General features: G+C 44.5%; 1 protein-coding gene across 3 annotated transcripts in view; it reads left to right on the top strand.

Annotated features, from left to right (window-relative positions):
- Positions 1-6,396: 6,396 nt before the first annotated feature.
- Positions 6,397-14,264, top strand: part of AADAT (aminoadipate aminotransferase) — a 118,420-nt gene continuing 110,552 nt past the window's right edge. The window contains exon 1 of one of the 3 annotated variants that reach the window (XM_073606388.1): positions 6,397-6,637. In XM_073606388.1, the coding sequence (XP_073462489.1) occupies positions 6,601-6,637 (37 nt within the window). In that variant the 5' untranslated portion in view covers positions 6,397-6,600. Of the gene's footprint in view, positions 6,638-6,829; positions 6,970-14,264 lie in introns of those variants that run through there. The other 2 variants (XM_073606371.1, XM_073606380.1) reach the window with 2 other exon arrangements.

The raw sequence follows: 14,264 nt of genomic DNA, 5'->3' as shown, positions 1-14,264 counted from the left end.
TAACTGTTTCCCAACATGCATAAGGAACTAGGCATAACAATTGAACTTGAATTATAACATAAAGCATACACATCATTTCCAAACGTGACTTAAAGTAGACCTTCAGTCATTTTTTTCAACTTTCCATCTATTAAATCTTCTGCCTTTGTTGTTTAAACTTTGGATAGTAAAACATTTTTTTTTCTGCCAGTAAATACCTTATACAGCCCACTTCCTGTTTCTTGTCTGGTAAAAAGCCTAGGCTTATGACATCATGCACTCTCGTGAGACTTTGGCAGGAAGGGAGGGGGGTGAGTCATAAGATGGCCAATGGGAGCTGCAGAGCTGGAGGTGTGCCTCTGTGTAAATCCAGGAAGTGAACAGGCAGCAGCTTCAGCTGCCCACATTTAAAATGGTTGCAGTCAGACTCAGTGGAGCAAGATTTCTGCAGCATATTTGGCAAGTACAGAATCACAGTATATACAGTCAGGTCCATAAATATTGGGACATCCACACAGTTCTAATCTTTTTGGCTCTATACACCACCACAATGGATTTGAAATGAAACAATGTGTGCTTTAACTGCAGACTTTCAGCTTTAATTTGAGGGTATTTACATCCAAATCAGGTGAACGGTGTAGGAATTACAACAGTTTGTATATGTGCCTCCCACTTTTTAAGGGGCCAAAAGTAATGGGACAGATTAACAATCATCCATCGAACTTTCACTGTTAAATACTTGGTTGCAAATCCTTTGCCGTCAATTACAGCCTGAAGTCTGGAATGCACAGACATCACCAGACACTGGGTTTTATCCCTGGTGATGCTCTGCCAGGCCTCTACTGCAACTGTCTTCAGTTCCTGCTTGTTCTTGGGGCATTTTCCCTTCAGTTTTGTCTTCAGCAAGTGAAATGCATGGTCAATAGGATTCAGGTCAGGTGATTGACTTGGCCATTGCATAACATTACACTTCTTTCTCTTAAAAAAACTCTTTAGTTGCTTTCACAGTATGCTTCGGTTCATTGTCCATCTGCACTGTGAAGCCCCGTCCAATGAGTTCTAAAGCATTTTGCTGAATATGAGCAGATAATATTGCCTGAAACACTTCAGAATTCATCCTGCTGCTTTTGTCAGCAGTCACATCAATAAATACAAGAGAACCAGTTCCATTGGCAGCCATACATGCCCACGCCATGACACTACCACCACCATGCTTCACTGATGAGGTGGTATGCTTTGGATCATGAGCAGTTCCTTTCCTTCTCCATACTCTTCTCTTCCCATCACTCTGGTATAAGCTGATCTTGGTCTCATCTGTCCATAGGATGTTGTTCCAGAACTGTGAAGGCTTGTTTAGATGTTTGGCAAACTCTAATCTGGCTTTCCTGTTTTTGAGGCTCGCCAATGGTTTACATCTTATGGTGAACCCTCTGTATTCACTCTGGTGAAGTCTTCTCTTGATTGTTGACTTTGACACACATACACCTACCTCCTGGAGAGTGTTCTTGATCTAGCCAACTGTTGTGAAGGGTGTTTTCTTCACCAGGGAAAGAATTCTTTGGTCACCCACCTCAGTTTTCTGTGGTCTTCCGGGTCTTTTGGTGTTGCTAAGCTCACCGGTGATTTCTTTCTTTTTAAGGATATTGCAAATAGTTGATTTGGCCACACCTAATATTTTTGCTATCTCTCTGATGGGTTTGTTTTGTTTTTTCAGCCTAATGATTGCTTCACTGATAGTGACAGCTCTTTGGATCTAATCTTGAGAGTTGACAGCAACAGATTCCAAATGCAAATAGCACACTTGAAATTAACTCTGGACCTTTTATCTGCTCCTTGTAAATGGGATAATGAGGGAATAACACACACCTTGCCATGGAACAGCGGAGCAGCCAATTGTCCCATTACTTTTGGTCCCCTAAAAAGTGCGAGGCACATATACAAACTGTTGTAATTCCTACACTGTTCACCTGATTTAGATGTAAATACCCTCAAATTAAAGCTGAAAGTCTGCAGTTAAAGCATATCTTGTTTGTTTCATTTCAAATCCATTGTGTTGGTAGATAGCGCCAAAAAGATTAAAATTGTGTCGATGTCCCAATATTTATGGACCTGATTGTATAAAATAATATGCAAAGTGGTTGGAGGGAAGCTTCAGAATTTACAAAGATGTTTTTTATTACAAATTATGTAAGCAGACTACAGTACCTTTTCACCAACACTTTAAAGTGGATGTAGACCCTCACAAACTCAATGAAGTGAACAGCCTAAGATAATACACAGGTATGAAACAAATCTCCCTACATAAGTTTTACATGTATATCTGCTGTCTTCACCTTTATATACTGTTTAGAAAGTGCTCTTCATGTTGGGAGATTTTCTCTTCCTGGTTAACACTGCAGTGAAGCCTGGGCATACAGCCAAGACAGCTGATTGGCGGAAAGGCACACACCCCTTCTCCTCATAGGTAGAGACTTTCAGCTCTGTTTGTTGAATAGTTCAGCTCTGTGCCAATCTATTTATAGCATCCTCCCCAACAGAAATCTCTGGCTGCTTTTATCATATGTGACGGAGAACTTGTCAGGAGTTATCAGGCTGATAACAGAAGAATGGAGCAGGAGACTGCTACAGGACACAGGGCTTTGAAGAGAGATAACAAAACACTGCAGATATATGTGCCCAGCTCTATTTTCATAAATCAGGTTTACATCCACTTTAATGTGTTCCGTGACAATTTTGGTTCTGACCACGACTTTTGCACCAAAATCTGGTAGTTTTTATTGTGGTGCAATTCCTGTGCCAAATTCAAATCCAAAATAGAATACAGACAGTTTAGGGTCAATTCATTAACCTTTACTGCATGCGATAAGCGTATCATGTTACTCAGTATGTACCGGGAAAAAAAATGTGCCAATAAATATCGCATAAAAAGTCCAATTCACAAATGAACCAGAGCATTAAAAAGCATATGATCATTACCACCAGGGTTTTGCAAATGGTATCATATACGGTATTTGTCAAAAAACACTGCATACACCCTGCCCCAAAGCACCTACAACCCCCCCCCCCCCCCCCATGTTGAGGGCATGTGACTTGGTATGGATTTGGGGTGGACCCCGCGCTGATTTTTTTTTTTTTAAATTTGGGGGGGAGGGACATCCCCAGGCTGTTTTTTGACAAATATTTTGTTGCTAAACAGCAGGCCGGGGAGCCGGCCATGTCCTTAACAACCGATTACTCATTGAAAAAAAAAAAAAAAACAACAAAAAAAAGCCGACAATTACAGTATGGAAAAAAAACTCAACCCCCCCCCCTCCTTATTCCCATCCTTTTCCTTTCCCTTTTCCAAACCCCCACCCTACCACCTAGCGATATTGAACTTCACCACTAGATGGCAGTGCCACCAAGGCACATAAATAGACCATACACATCCTATACACCGGACCCCTGCTGTGAGACACATCAGTCTTAGATGTGAACCCAGCCTACATGAGTTTTCATACATGTCAGTTATGTGCCCTATTTACACCAATATTAATGCCATGTCAGCTTTTTTCCCCCTACAGAAAACTGCATTCACGTTGCAGATTCCTTCCGTAGAAAAAATCCTCACATGATACCTTTGTTATGGTGTGAACATATAGAGAACTTTTTTTTTTTTTTTTTTTTTTGCCCCTGCAGAACGCATGCAGAAAACTTGACGCCTCTGCACCATGGTGTGAATGAGGCCTTACTGCTGCTCAGTGGCACTGGGCTTCAGCAAAATTGCAACCTCCAGCAATAGGATACAGGAGCAATGCTGGAGGCAATTTACAGCACACACTAATGTTGGTAGCAAAATTATTATTGTGGAAAGTATGTTCCTTGCTAAAGAACCATTATTTTTGAATCAAATTTTTATGGGTAAAGTTCCGCTTTAAGTGCTCTTTTTTTACATTGTTTTCCTCCTGCCAGGGAAAAAGGCATTCAGAAGAGCAGGACAAATGCTCAGTATGCACCAGGCCTTATTCTTTATTCTATCTAGAAAATACTGTATCTAATAGAAACCTGCCAACTTTCTGTACCTGAACCTTTACCAACATTGCTCCTCTTCCTTATTCCCCTGTGCATACCTGTTGATAAGAATAAAGGCAATGGGCTTGATTTACTAAAACTGAAGAGTGCAAAATCAGGTGCATCTCTGCATAGAAACCAATCAGCTTCTAGGTTTTATTGTCAAAGCTTAACTGAGCAAGCTGAAGTTAGAAGCTGATTGGCTACCATGCACAGCTGCACAGTGGCGGTGTGTCCATAAGGGCGCACAGGAGCTGCCCCCTCTCTCCTGCCACCCCCCTCTAGCACAATAGATAGATTTATCTATAGTCACCGTTGCCACCCCCTATTCAGCTGCCCGGCCCATTTTCGGGCACAGGGCGCCTGAATTACAGCGGTGGGGGGTGTTTTTGAAGCACCTGATTAAAGCCATAGGCTCTGATAGGCTTCAAAAAAGGTGACCTGCGAGTGCCATGCTTATATAGTGGCTGCGATTGATGGGCACAGTGGCTGCGATTGATGGGCACAGTGGCTGCGATTGATGGGCACAGAGGCTGCAATTGATGGGCACAGTGGCTGCAATTGATGGGCACAGTGGCTGCAATTGATGGGGTTTTTTTTCAGAATTTTTCAATTTGTCTGCGCCCCCCAAAAATTTTGAGCACCAGCCACCACTGCAGCTGCACCAGATTTTGCACACTCGTTTTAGTAACTCAAACCCCAGGTCAGACAACCCTTGGCAAAAATTATGGAATCACCAGTCCCTGAGGACGTTCCTTCAGTTGTTTATTGTTGTAGAAAAAAAGCAGATCACAGACATGGCCAAAAACTAAAGGCATTTCAAATGGCAACTTTCTGGCTTTAAGAAACACTAAAAGAAATCAAGAAAAATAATTGTGGTGGCCAGTAACAGTTAGATTTATAGAACAAGCACAGGGAATAAATTATGGAATCACTCAATTCTGAGGAAAATTATGGAATCACCCTGTACATTTTCATTACAAACACTAACACCTGCATCAGATTAAATCTGCTTGTTAGTATGTAGGTAAAGAGGGTAAATCATCACGCAGTGTTGCACAAGATGTTGGTTGTTCACAGTCGGCTGTGTCTAAAACATGGACCAAATACAAACAACATGGGAAGGTGGTTAAAGGCAAGCATACTGGTAGACCAAGGAAGACATCAAAGCATCAAGACAGAAAACTTAAAGCAATATGCCTTGAAAACAGAAAATGTACAACAAAACAAATGAGGAACAAATGGGAGGAAACTGGAGTCAACATCTGTGACCGAACTGTAAGAAACCGCCTAAAGGAAATGGGATTTACATACAGAAAAGCTAAAAGAAAGCCATCTCTAACACCTAAACACAAAAAAACAAGGTTACAATGGGCTAAGGAAAGGCAATCGTGGACTGTGGATGATTGGATGAAAGTCATATTCAGTGATGAATCTCTAATCTGCATTGGGCAAGGTGATGATGCTGGAACTTTTGTTTGGTGCCGTTCCAATGAGATTTATGCAGATGACTGTCTGAAGAAAACATGCAAATTTCCACAGTCAATTATGATATGGGGCTGCATGTCAGGTAAAGGCACTGGGGAGATGGCTGTCATTAAATCTTCAATAAATGCACAGGTTTTGGACACTTTTCTTATCCCATGTATTGAAAGGATGTTTGGGGATGATGAAATCATTTATCAAGATGATAATGCATCTTGCCGTAGAGCAAAAACTGTGAAAAAATACCTTGAAGAAAGACACATAAGGTGAATGTCATGGCCTGCAAACAGTCCAGATCTCAATCCAATTGAAAATCTGTGGTGGACATTAAAGAAAATGGTCCATGAAAAGGCTCCAACCTGCAAAGATGATTTGGCAACAGCAATCAGAGAAGGCTGGAGCCAGATTGATGAAGAGTACTGTTTATCACTCATTAAGTCAATGCCTCAGAGACTGCAAGCAATTATAAAAGCCAGAGGTGGTGCAACAAAGTACTAGTGATGTGTTGGAGTGTTATTTTGTTTGATTGTTTTTCATGATTCCATCATTTTTTCCTCAGAATTGAGTGATTCCATAATTTATTCCCTGTGCTTGTTCTATAAATCTGTTACTGGCCACCACAATTATTTTTCTTGATTTCTTTTAGTGTTTCTTAAAGCCAGAAAGTTGCCATTTGAAATGCCTTTAGTTTTTGGCCATGTCTGTGATCTACTTTTTTTTCTACAACAATAAACCACTGAAGGAACATCCTCAGGGACTGGTGATTCCATAATTTTTGCCAGGGGTTGTATATGCTTGTGCGCATACCCGGCCAGCCATGGCAGTGCCTGCACCTATCTCTGTCCGCCAGCAGATGGCGCCGCGGCACCGGTAATCTCTTGTTATCACGGATTGCACTCTGCACCGTTCTCCCAAAGTTCACATCCATAGATTACATATTAACCAATGCATGTAACCGGATCACGGGACCAGGGGAAACATTACAGAACACCTGCTCCATTTATTAGTACACCCTTTATTTAGAGGTCACCACTCTGATAAACAATAGCAGCTCTGCAATTGCTTCTTATAAAGTGAAGAACAGCCATGTCAGACTGTGCAAAAGAAACCTGCAAGGACATAGGTATGTGATGTCTCCCTGCATTCCCTTATGATGTGCTTCTACTGGATACACTCGTATTTTGTAGCAATTGAACAAATCATGTGAGAGAATACTGCAAGCGGCTATTCCTGTCATATATTAGTGGAGCCGTTCTTTCTACAATTGTATTTATGAAGGATGGCCGCTAGACGGCGACATGATAGCTTGTTTCTAGCACAGTCCATTGGACACGGCCAGGCATACAAGCTGCAAAGCGGCATTGCCGGGCAATGGACTTGCTGTAAAGTGAGGAGGCTCGGAGATAGGTTGGCAGAGTCTGGCCGTAGTGCTCTTGTAGAGGAGCAAGGTAGAAGGTACATTGTGTATATTTTGTTGTTTTAGGATTAATAGTAATATTTATACAAATAACAGGATTCCGTGCATAGAGCAGATATGACTGTCAGAGCCGAGTGCCTGCAGGTTACCCCATAGGATTGTCCGTTTGGTAGGACAGATCCAGAATCCTTATGTAACGTGTCTTCTCCATGTTATAACATGTGTTCTCCATTATATAATGTGTCTTCTCCATGTTATAACATGTGTTCTCCATTATATAATGTGTCTTCTCCATGTTATAACATGTGTTCTCCATTATATAATGTGTCTTCTCCATGTTATAACGTGTCTTCTCCATTTTATATAACGTGTCTTCTCCGTGATATAACGTGTCCATATAAGATAGGGTCCTGCCCTCCCTGTGTCTTATCCTTCTTCCACCATGTATGCTAACAATATGTTACAAGTGTCTGTATAAACATGTTATCAGATCACAATGGTATAGTTATACTATATTATCAAAAGTATTTGGACACCTGCCTTTACGCGCGTATTGAACTTTAATGGCATCCCAGTCTTATGCCCCGTACACACGGTCGGACATTGATCGGACATTCCGACAACAAAATCCTAGGATTTTTTCCGTCGGATGTTGGCTCAAACTTGTTTTGCGTACACACGGTTGCACAAAGTTGTCGGAATTTCCGATCGCCAAGAACGCGGTGACGTCAACCACGTATGACGAGACTAGAAAAGGCCATTTCAGAACCAAGCGCGGCACCCTTTGGGCTCCTTTTGCTAATCTCGTGTTAGTAAAAGTTTGGTGAGAGACGATTCACGCTTTTTCAGACTCGTGGCTTTCAGATCGTTTTCTGCAGTTCAGTTTGTGCTTGTGGGTTTGTATCTGCTCTTCAGTGCGTGCAAGCAAGCTACGCGTGACTTTCATTAGTCATTGTGTTCTTGTTCGTTCGTTGCTGTTTTTCAGGTCGCACTTCACAGGCCTTGCTGTTCTTCAGTGCGTTCTGTTACTTCGTTCTGAGCAGCCGACCGTTTTCTAGCCATGTTGCGTATACATACTCCTCGTAGAGTTCGTGCTGTGCGGGGGTTTGGTGTTGGGGTCCTGACCTTGACACAAGTCCAGTCCATGAACAGGGTGGGGAGGAGTTCATGGACCAAGAATTGGTTGCTTCAGCGTGACCAGTTCTGTCATATGCCTTTGCTCCGTGAGATCCGTGAGAATAATCCTGATGATATCAGGAACTTTCTCTGGATGACGGACCCTGTATTTCACCGTTTGTTGGCTTTGCTGACCCCCTGTATCAGCAGGCAGGATACCTGCATGAGGCGAGCCATCACTCCGGAGCAGAGGCTCGTCGCCACCCTGCGGTACTTGGCGACGGGGAGAAGCCTGCAGGAGCTCAAGTTCTCGACAGGCATCTCCTCCCAGGCTCTGGGTATCATTATCCCAGAGACGTGTTCTGCCATCATCCAGGTCCTGCAGAAGGAGTATATGAAGGTAAGATTTTTATCCTTTAATATCACATTTTACTATATTTATTGTTTGATAATGTATTGTATTTATTTCCTCATTCCCTAATTACCATGATCGGAAAATGCTGTGAATGTCCCCTTTGTCCTCATGCATGCTGGATTTTTATCTAATTTTTTTTTTTGTCCTTCATACATATTTGCCTTCACTTACCTCCCCAGCATGGTCTACAGGCCCTATATTCACCTCATGTAGTCACTTAACAATGTATTTTATCAGCTCCATAGTAGTGCTTTACCCCAAACACCCCTAAAATGTTTTAAAATGTGATTTGTGCTTTAAATTCAGGCAGAGTGCCAGAGGCTTTTTTGTTGGGGTGCCCCCCCCCCCCAACTGCTAAGTCAGCTGATACCAATTCTCTATCTATCCTCAATCATCTATCTGGTGACTTTGCCAAACCCATACACACTATACCCATATCTTTTGTGCTCCGATGTATGGATGAATTTCCCAAAGCATGTAGTGCAAGGGCCTGCCTCTATACTTTCAAATGGTACTGTTTAAAGTTTTTGTATCCTATTATTATATTGATAGGTAATAGCAGAATGTCCAAATGTGCTCAAATGTGTACAGTGTGTATCTATATCTTTGTATTATGACACTTCTTACCTGTCCAGTGGGCTGCCAATAGTGTAACTAAGGAGGGGCTGTTCAAAGTAATACCCATTATTTAGGCATTCATCTCTCAATGAAGTGGAGAGGGTTACCTGTCCAAGAGCCCCCCACCCCTATAATGTTAGAAATGGCCCAAGAGAGGGGGTGGGGGAGGGGGAATCTGATAGGTGTACCTTATACTTTGGTGTTTAAAAATTCCCATTAATAAATGTTATCTTGATGTTGGCCAAGAAGGTTTGTGTCTAATCTGCTTTCCATGTTTTAATGCGCAAAAAGACTAATTTTATTTTTTTTTCCCTCTAGTTTCCTTCCACGCCACAGGAATGGCAGACTGTGGCCTCCCACTTTGCCCAGTGGTGGGACTTTCCTAACTGCGGAGGGGCAATTGATGGGAAACACGTCCACATCGTCCCACCACCCAACTCGGGGTCGTACGATTATAATTAAGGTGTTCGATAGTATTGTGATGTTGGCGGTGGTGTCGGCTAATTATGAATTCCTGTATGTGGACGTGGGGAAGAATGGCCGGATGTCCGATGGTGGAGTCATCGCCCAGACGGAGTTTTACAGGCATCTCCAGAATGGCAGCTTGGACTTGCCACCTCCAGAAGACAATGTGGAAGGACTCCCATTCGTCTTCGTTGCGGATGAAGCCTTTGCGCTGGGGGACCACCTTATGCGGCCATTCCCGATGAGGACCCTCACCCCGGACCAGAGGGTTTTTAATTACCGGCTGGCCAGAGCCAGAAGAGTGGTGGAGAACACATTTGGAATCATGGCCAGCCGGTTCCGCCTATTTCTTACACCCATCCATATGGCGGAGTATAAACTGAATCATATAATCCTAGCGTGCTGTATTCTACATAACTTTTTACGGCAACATTCTGCCAACTATGCTGGCTCAGTTGGGCCTGAGGCCGGAATTATGAACCAACCCTGACGGCGCTTGAAAGTGGCCGTCCTGGCTTGCCCTCCCTGAGTGCCCGTGATGTCTGGCTAAGATACCTTGAGTTCTTTGTGGGTAGGGGGACCATCAATATGCCAGACAATTTGTAAACCTTGATCAAATAAAAATAAAAAATGAAGCTAATCTTTGGTGACATTTACTGCTTGTGTTTGTTTTAGCTGACCCTGACCGAAATGTGGTGAGTCCCGAAAATGGCATGAATGTGTAACCTTATACAAAGCACTGTTGGGTGTTATTTACTAAAGGCAAATACACTTTGCACTACAAGTGCACTTGAAAATGCACTGAAACTGCACTTGTAGTGCAAAGTGGATTTGCCCTTAGGAAATAACACCCATTGTCACAGAAAGCAGCAATTACATCACCACAAAAGTGTTGTAGCGTTGAGACAATAATCCACACATTCTTGATTAACAATCTTTTTAATACCTACACAATCACATGTGCATTTAGAAAAGGTTTTTTAAAACAATTTTTGGGGTGGCATTATCAAAAATAGAAATGTCCATTTAAGATAAAACAGGCATGTTTCAAAACAACAAGAAAGACACAAATCTTGAACTTACAAAGTTCACATTAGGTAGAACTTGAAGGCAATATCAGACATGAGTATTTAGGAACTGTTTGATATTGCGTTCAGATGGGGTGAAGTCACCCCAGGAAAAGCCAAATTTTGAAGATGCACACCAATTTACGAATGTCAACATGTGCTAGCTGCCATCACGGGGGATCAAGGGACGTGTTCTGGGGGAGCAACCCCTTCCTCACAGCTACTTTATTATTGAGGAAGGGGTTGCACCCCCAAAACGCGTCCATTGATCTCCCGTGATGGCAGATAGCACATATTGACACACTGTGTGCATCCTCAAAATTTGGCTTTTCTAAAAATCGCTAAAACATTTTTAACATTGTAGCACACAAAAAACAAAGGGATTTGGAGGGGTTTTAAACTCTCCCCAAAGCATCAATGATGTTATTATTTTTTTGAATAACATCATTGATGTTTTTCTTGAGGTTTTCCAATGCTAAATTACACCCCATGATCTCCCCGATCAGGATCTGTGCACTTTCCGAGTTGAAATGCCCTGGATCCACAACATCACGATCACCTAAAAAGATAGAAACCAAAAAAAAAATCAGATATTATAAATATGCCAGCATCCATCTCTTACCTGAGCCTGTGGTCGCAGACACCTGTTGTGGTGCCAATTTCCACCACGTCTTCCTCCTCCTGCTCTTCTTGTGTTGGGGGTATTTCCCCTTCTTCCCGAGGTGGGGGGTCTCTGGTCTCCTCGGATGAGAGGTGTCCTCCAAGTCTTTTCTCCCCTATGTAAAAGAAAAATGGTATACTTAGCACACAGATATTTGATGGCAGAACTATAAAGATGAAACATTGCTTAAAAGTTGTGTACAATTGTCTGTCTATTTTTGCAGAGTTACAAGATGTAGAATTTTTAGTGTCCTTTGTCAAGCTTCAATACTTTACTTGTTTGGTACAAGCTTCACAGATTGAGACACCCCTATAGTATCCACTGGAGCACCTGTGTGGGACCCCTAATAAAAAGGGTGTTCTTGTGTCCCACAATAGTGCTCCAGCGTCCAGATGTGAAAACAAACAGCTGCTGAGTGTCCTCTCCTTACACAGAATCTAGTTTGCATTTCATTCTAGTAACAAACCCATCTACACAACCAAATTTTTTTCATACAAGTAGGCCCTAAAAAATGTGGGCAAATGCATATGGTCAAAACAATGGTGTTTTATAGGCCGAAAGAAAAATGTTTGATACGAACGAATAATGTGCCCATGAACATGAAAGTTGCCGTTTTAAACTGTACAACACTTAAGAAAAGCACATGGAGCAGCATGAACGTAATAAAGACAAAAAGAATAGGAACACAGCACAACTACTTACTTTTTTGCAGCACTCTCCGGATCTTTCTGTACTGCTCGGGCTCTCTTAATTTCAGGTCCGACCACCGGTTCCTGAGCTGATCTTTCGATCGACGTACCCCGAAATTCCGGTGCAGACTTTTGACCACTTTTGCCATGATCTTGGCCTTTCTGATATTGGGGTTGGGGCAAGGGCCATACTTTCCATCATAGTCGGCCTTCTTCATTATGTCGACCATCTCCAACATCTCACCAAAGGACATATTTGAGGCCTTAAATCGTCTCCTTCTGGATCGGGACGCTTCCGGATCCGGGTTTTCCTCCTCCTCCTCGTTGCTATAATTAGCACGCACCTGCTCTGACTCCGCCATGTGCTCTTCACCCACTGTGCCGAACGAAAAGGGGTGGGGAATAGACTAGAAAGAACGTCAGGGGCGGGTGGAGTTACACGCATGCACAGTGTGTATAAAGCGTAACACGCGTGCGTAGTACGTACGATCTGTGAGCGGAGGAACGAGTATCGGAGGCGCCGATCGTGATAACGAAGGTAAGAGCCAAACTTGGGCCTATACTGCTTCTAGATTGAGGCCTATATTGTAACTAGATTAGGAGAGTTTTGCCTGACATTAGGGTTTGTCTTGTGTTGTGTCTTGCAGTGAAAATGGATATCTTGAAAGATAAGGACTTTATGGCAATCTTCATAGATATGTTCAGGGAGCTGCCTTGTCTTTGGGAGATAAACCACCCACATTATAAGAACCAAACAGAGAGGAAGGCAGTGCTGGATCAATTGCTGGAATTTGTGAAGACGGTGATCCCCACGGCAGACATGACCTATTTGAAGATCCTAATTGGTTGCCTGAGGAGCACTTATCTAAGGGAGCACAAGAAGGTCCAGGATTCCCAGAGATCAGGAGCTGCAGATGACATCTATGTCGCCAGGACATGGTACTATGCCAGGCTGCATTTTCTGGCAGGCCAGACTGAACCCAGGTCATCACTCTCCAGTCTTCCTTTCACGCTTCCTTCCCCCCCAGCTGAGGCTTCTGACGCCCAACCCATAGTTGCCAACAGTCCCGATTTTCCCGGGACAAAATCCCGATTTTGGGACCCTCGTCCCGATTGGAGAGTGTCCCGAATCGGGATTTTCCATAAGGAAAATTGGGAATGTTTTTTTTTTTTTTTTTTTTTTGAGCAGCGGGCTCCAGCAAAATGGCGGCCGGCGCCGCCGCTCTCTCTTCCTCTAGTGTTCAGTGGAGAGGGGAAGGGGGCTCGATCCGTGCAGCCAATGAAGCGCCTTCTTTAGCTGCACGGCCCCTCCCCTCTCCACTGAAGCGAGCAGAAGACACAGCGTCTTGCCTGTGCAGTACAGGGGGTCCTCCATTGCCGAGTGGAACTTTCTCAGCAGAACACCGGCCGCTCCTGCACTGAGCGGGGGCCGGGCTGCATTGAGGGGGGCTGCACTAACTGAGGGGGGGTTGCACTAACTGAGGGGGGGGCTGCACTAATAGAGGGGGGCCGCAATAATAGAGGGGGGGTCTGCACGAATAGAGGGGGGGCTGCACTAATAGAGGGGGGGGGGCTGCAATAATAGTGGGGGGGTCTGCACTGATGGAGGGGGTCTGCACTGAGGGGGTCTATACAGACTCTGGCGGGGGCACCTGATGCAAGGACAGACTCTGGCGGGGGCACCTGATGCAAGGACGGACTCTGGCGGGGGCACCTGATGCAAGGACAGACTCTGGCGGGGGCACCTGATGCAAGGACGGACTTTGCTGGTGGCACCTGATGCAAGGACAGAGTCTGGCGGGGGCACCTGATGCAAAGACAGAGTCTGGCGGGGGCACCTGATGCAAGGACAGAGTCTGGCGGGGGCACCTGATGCAAGGACAGAGTCTGGCGGGGGCACCTGATGCAAGGACAGAGTCTGGCGGGGGCACCTGATGCAAGGACAGAGTCTGGCGGGGGCACCTGATGCAAGGACAGAGTCTGGCGGGGGCACCTGATGCAAGGACAGAGTCTGGCGGGGGCACCTGATGCAAGGACAGAGTCTGGCGGGGGCACCTGATGCAAGGACAGAGTCTGGCGGGGGCACCTGATGCAAGGGCAGACTCTGGCGGGGGCACCTGATGCAAGGACAGACTCTGGCGGGGGCACCTGATGCAAGGACAGACTCTGGCGGGGGCACCTGATGCAAGGACAGACTCTGGCGGGGGCACCTGATGCAAGGACAGACTCTGGCGGTGGGCACCTGATGCAAGGACAGACTCTGGCGGGGGCACCTGATGCAAGGACAGACTCTGGCGGGGGC

Source organism: Aquarana catesbeiana, linkage group LG01, assembly GCF_042186555.1.
Source record: "Aquarana catesbeiana isolate 2022-GZ linkage group LG01, ASM4218655v1, whole genome shotgun sequence".
Taxonomy (NCBI): Eukaryota; Metazoa; Chordata; class Amphibia; order Anura; family Ranidae; genus Aquarana; species Aquarana catesbeiana.
The sequence above is the reverse complement of the archived record's forward strand: the minus strand, read 5'-3'. Positions and strand labels throughout refer to the sequence as shown.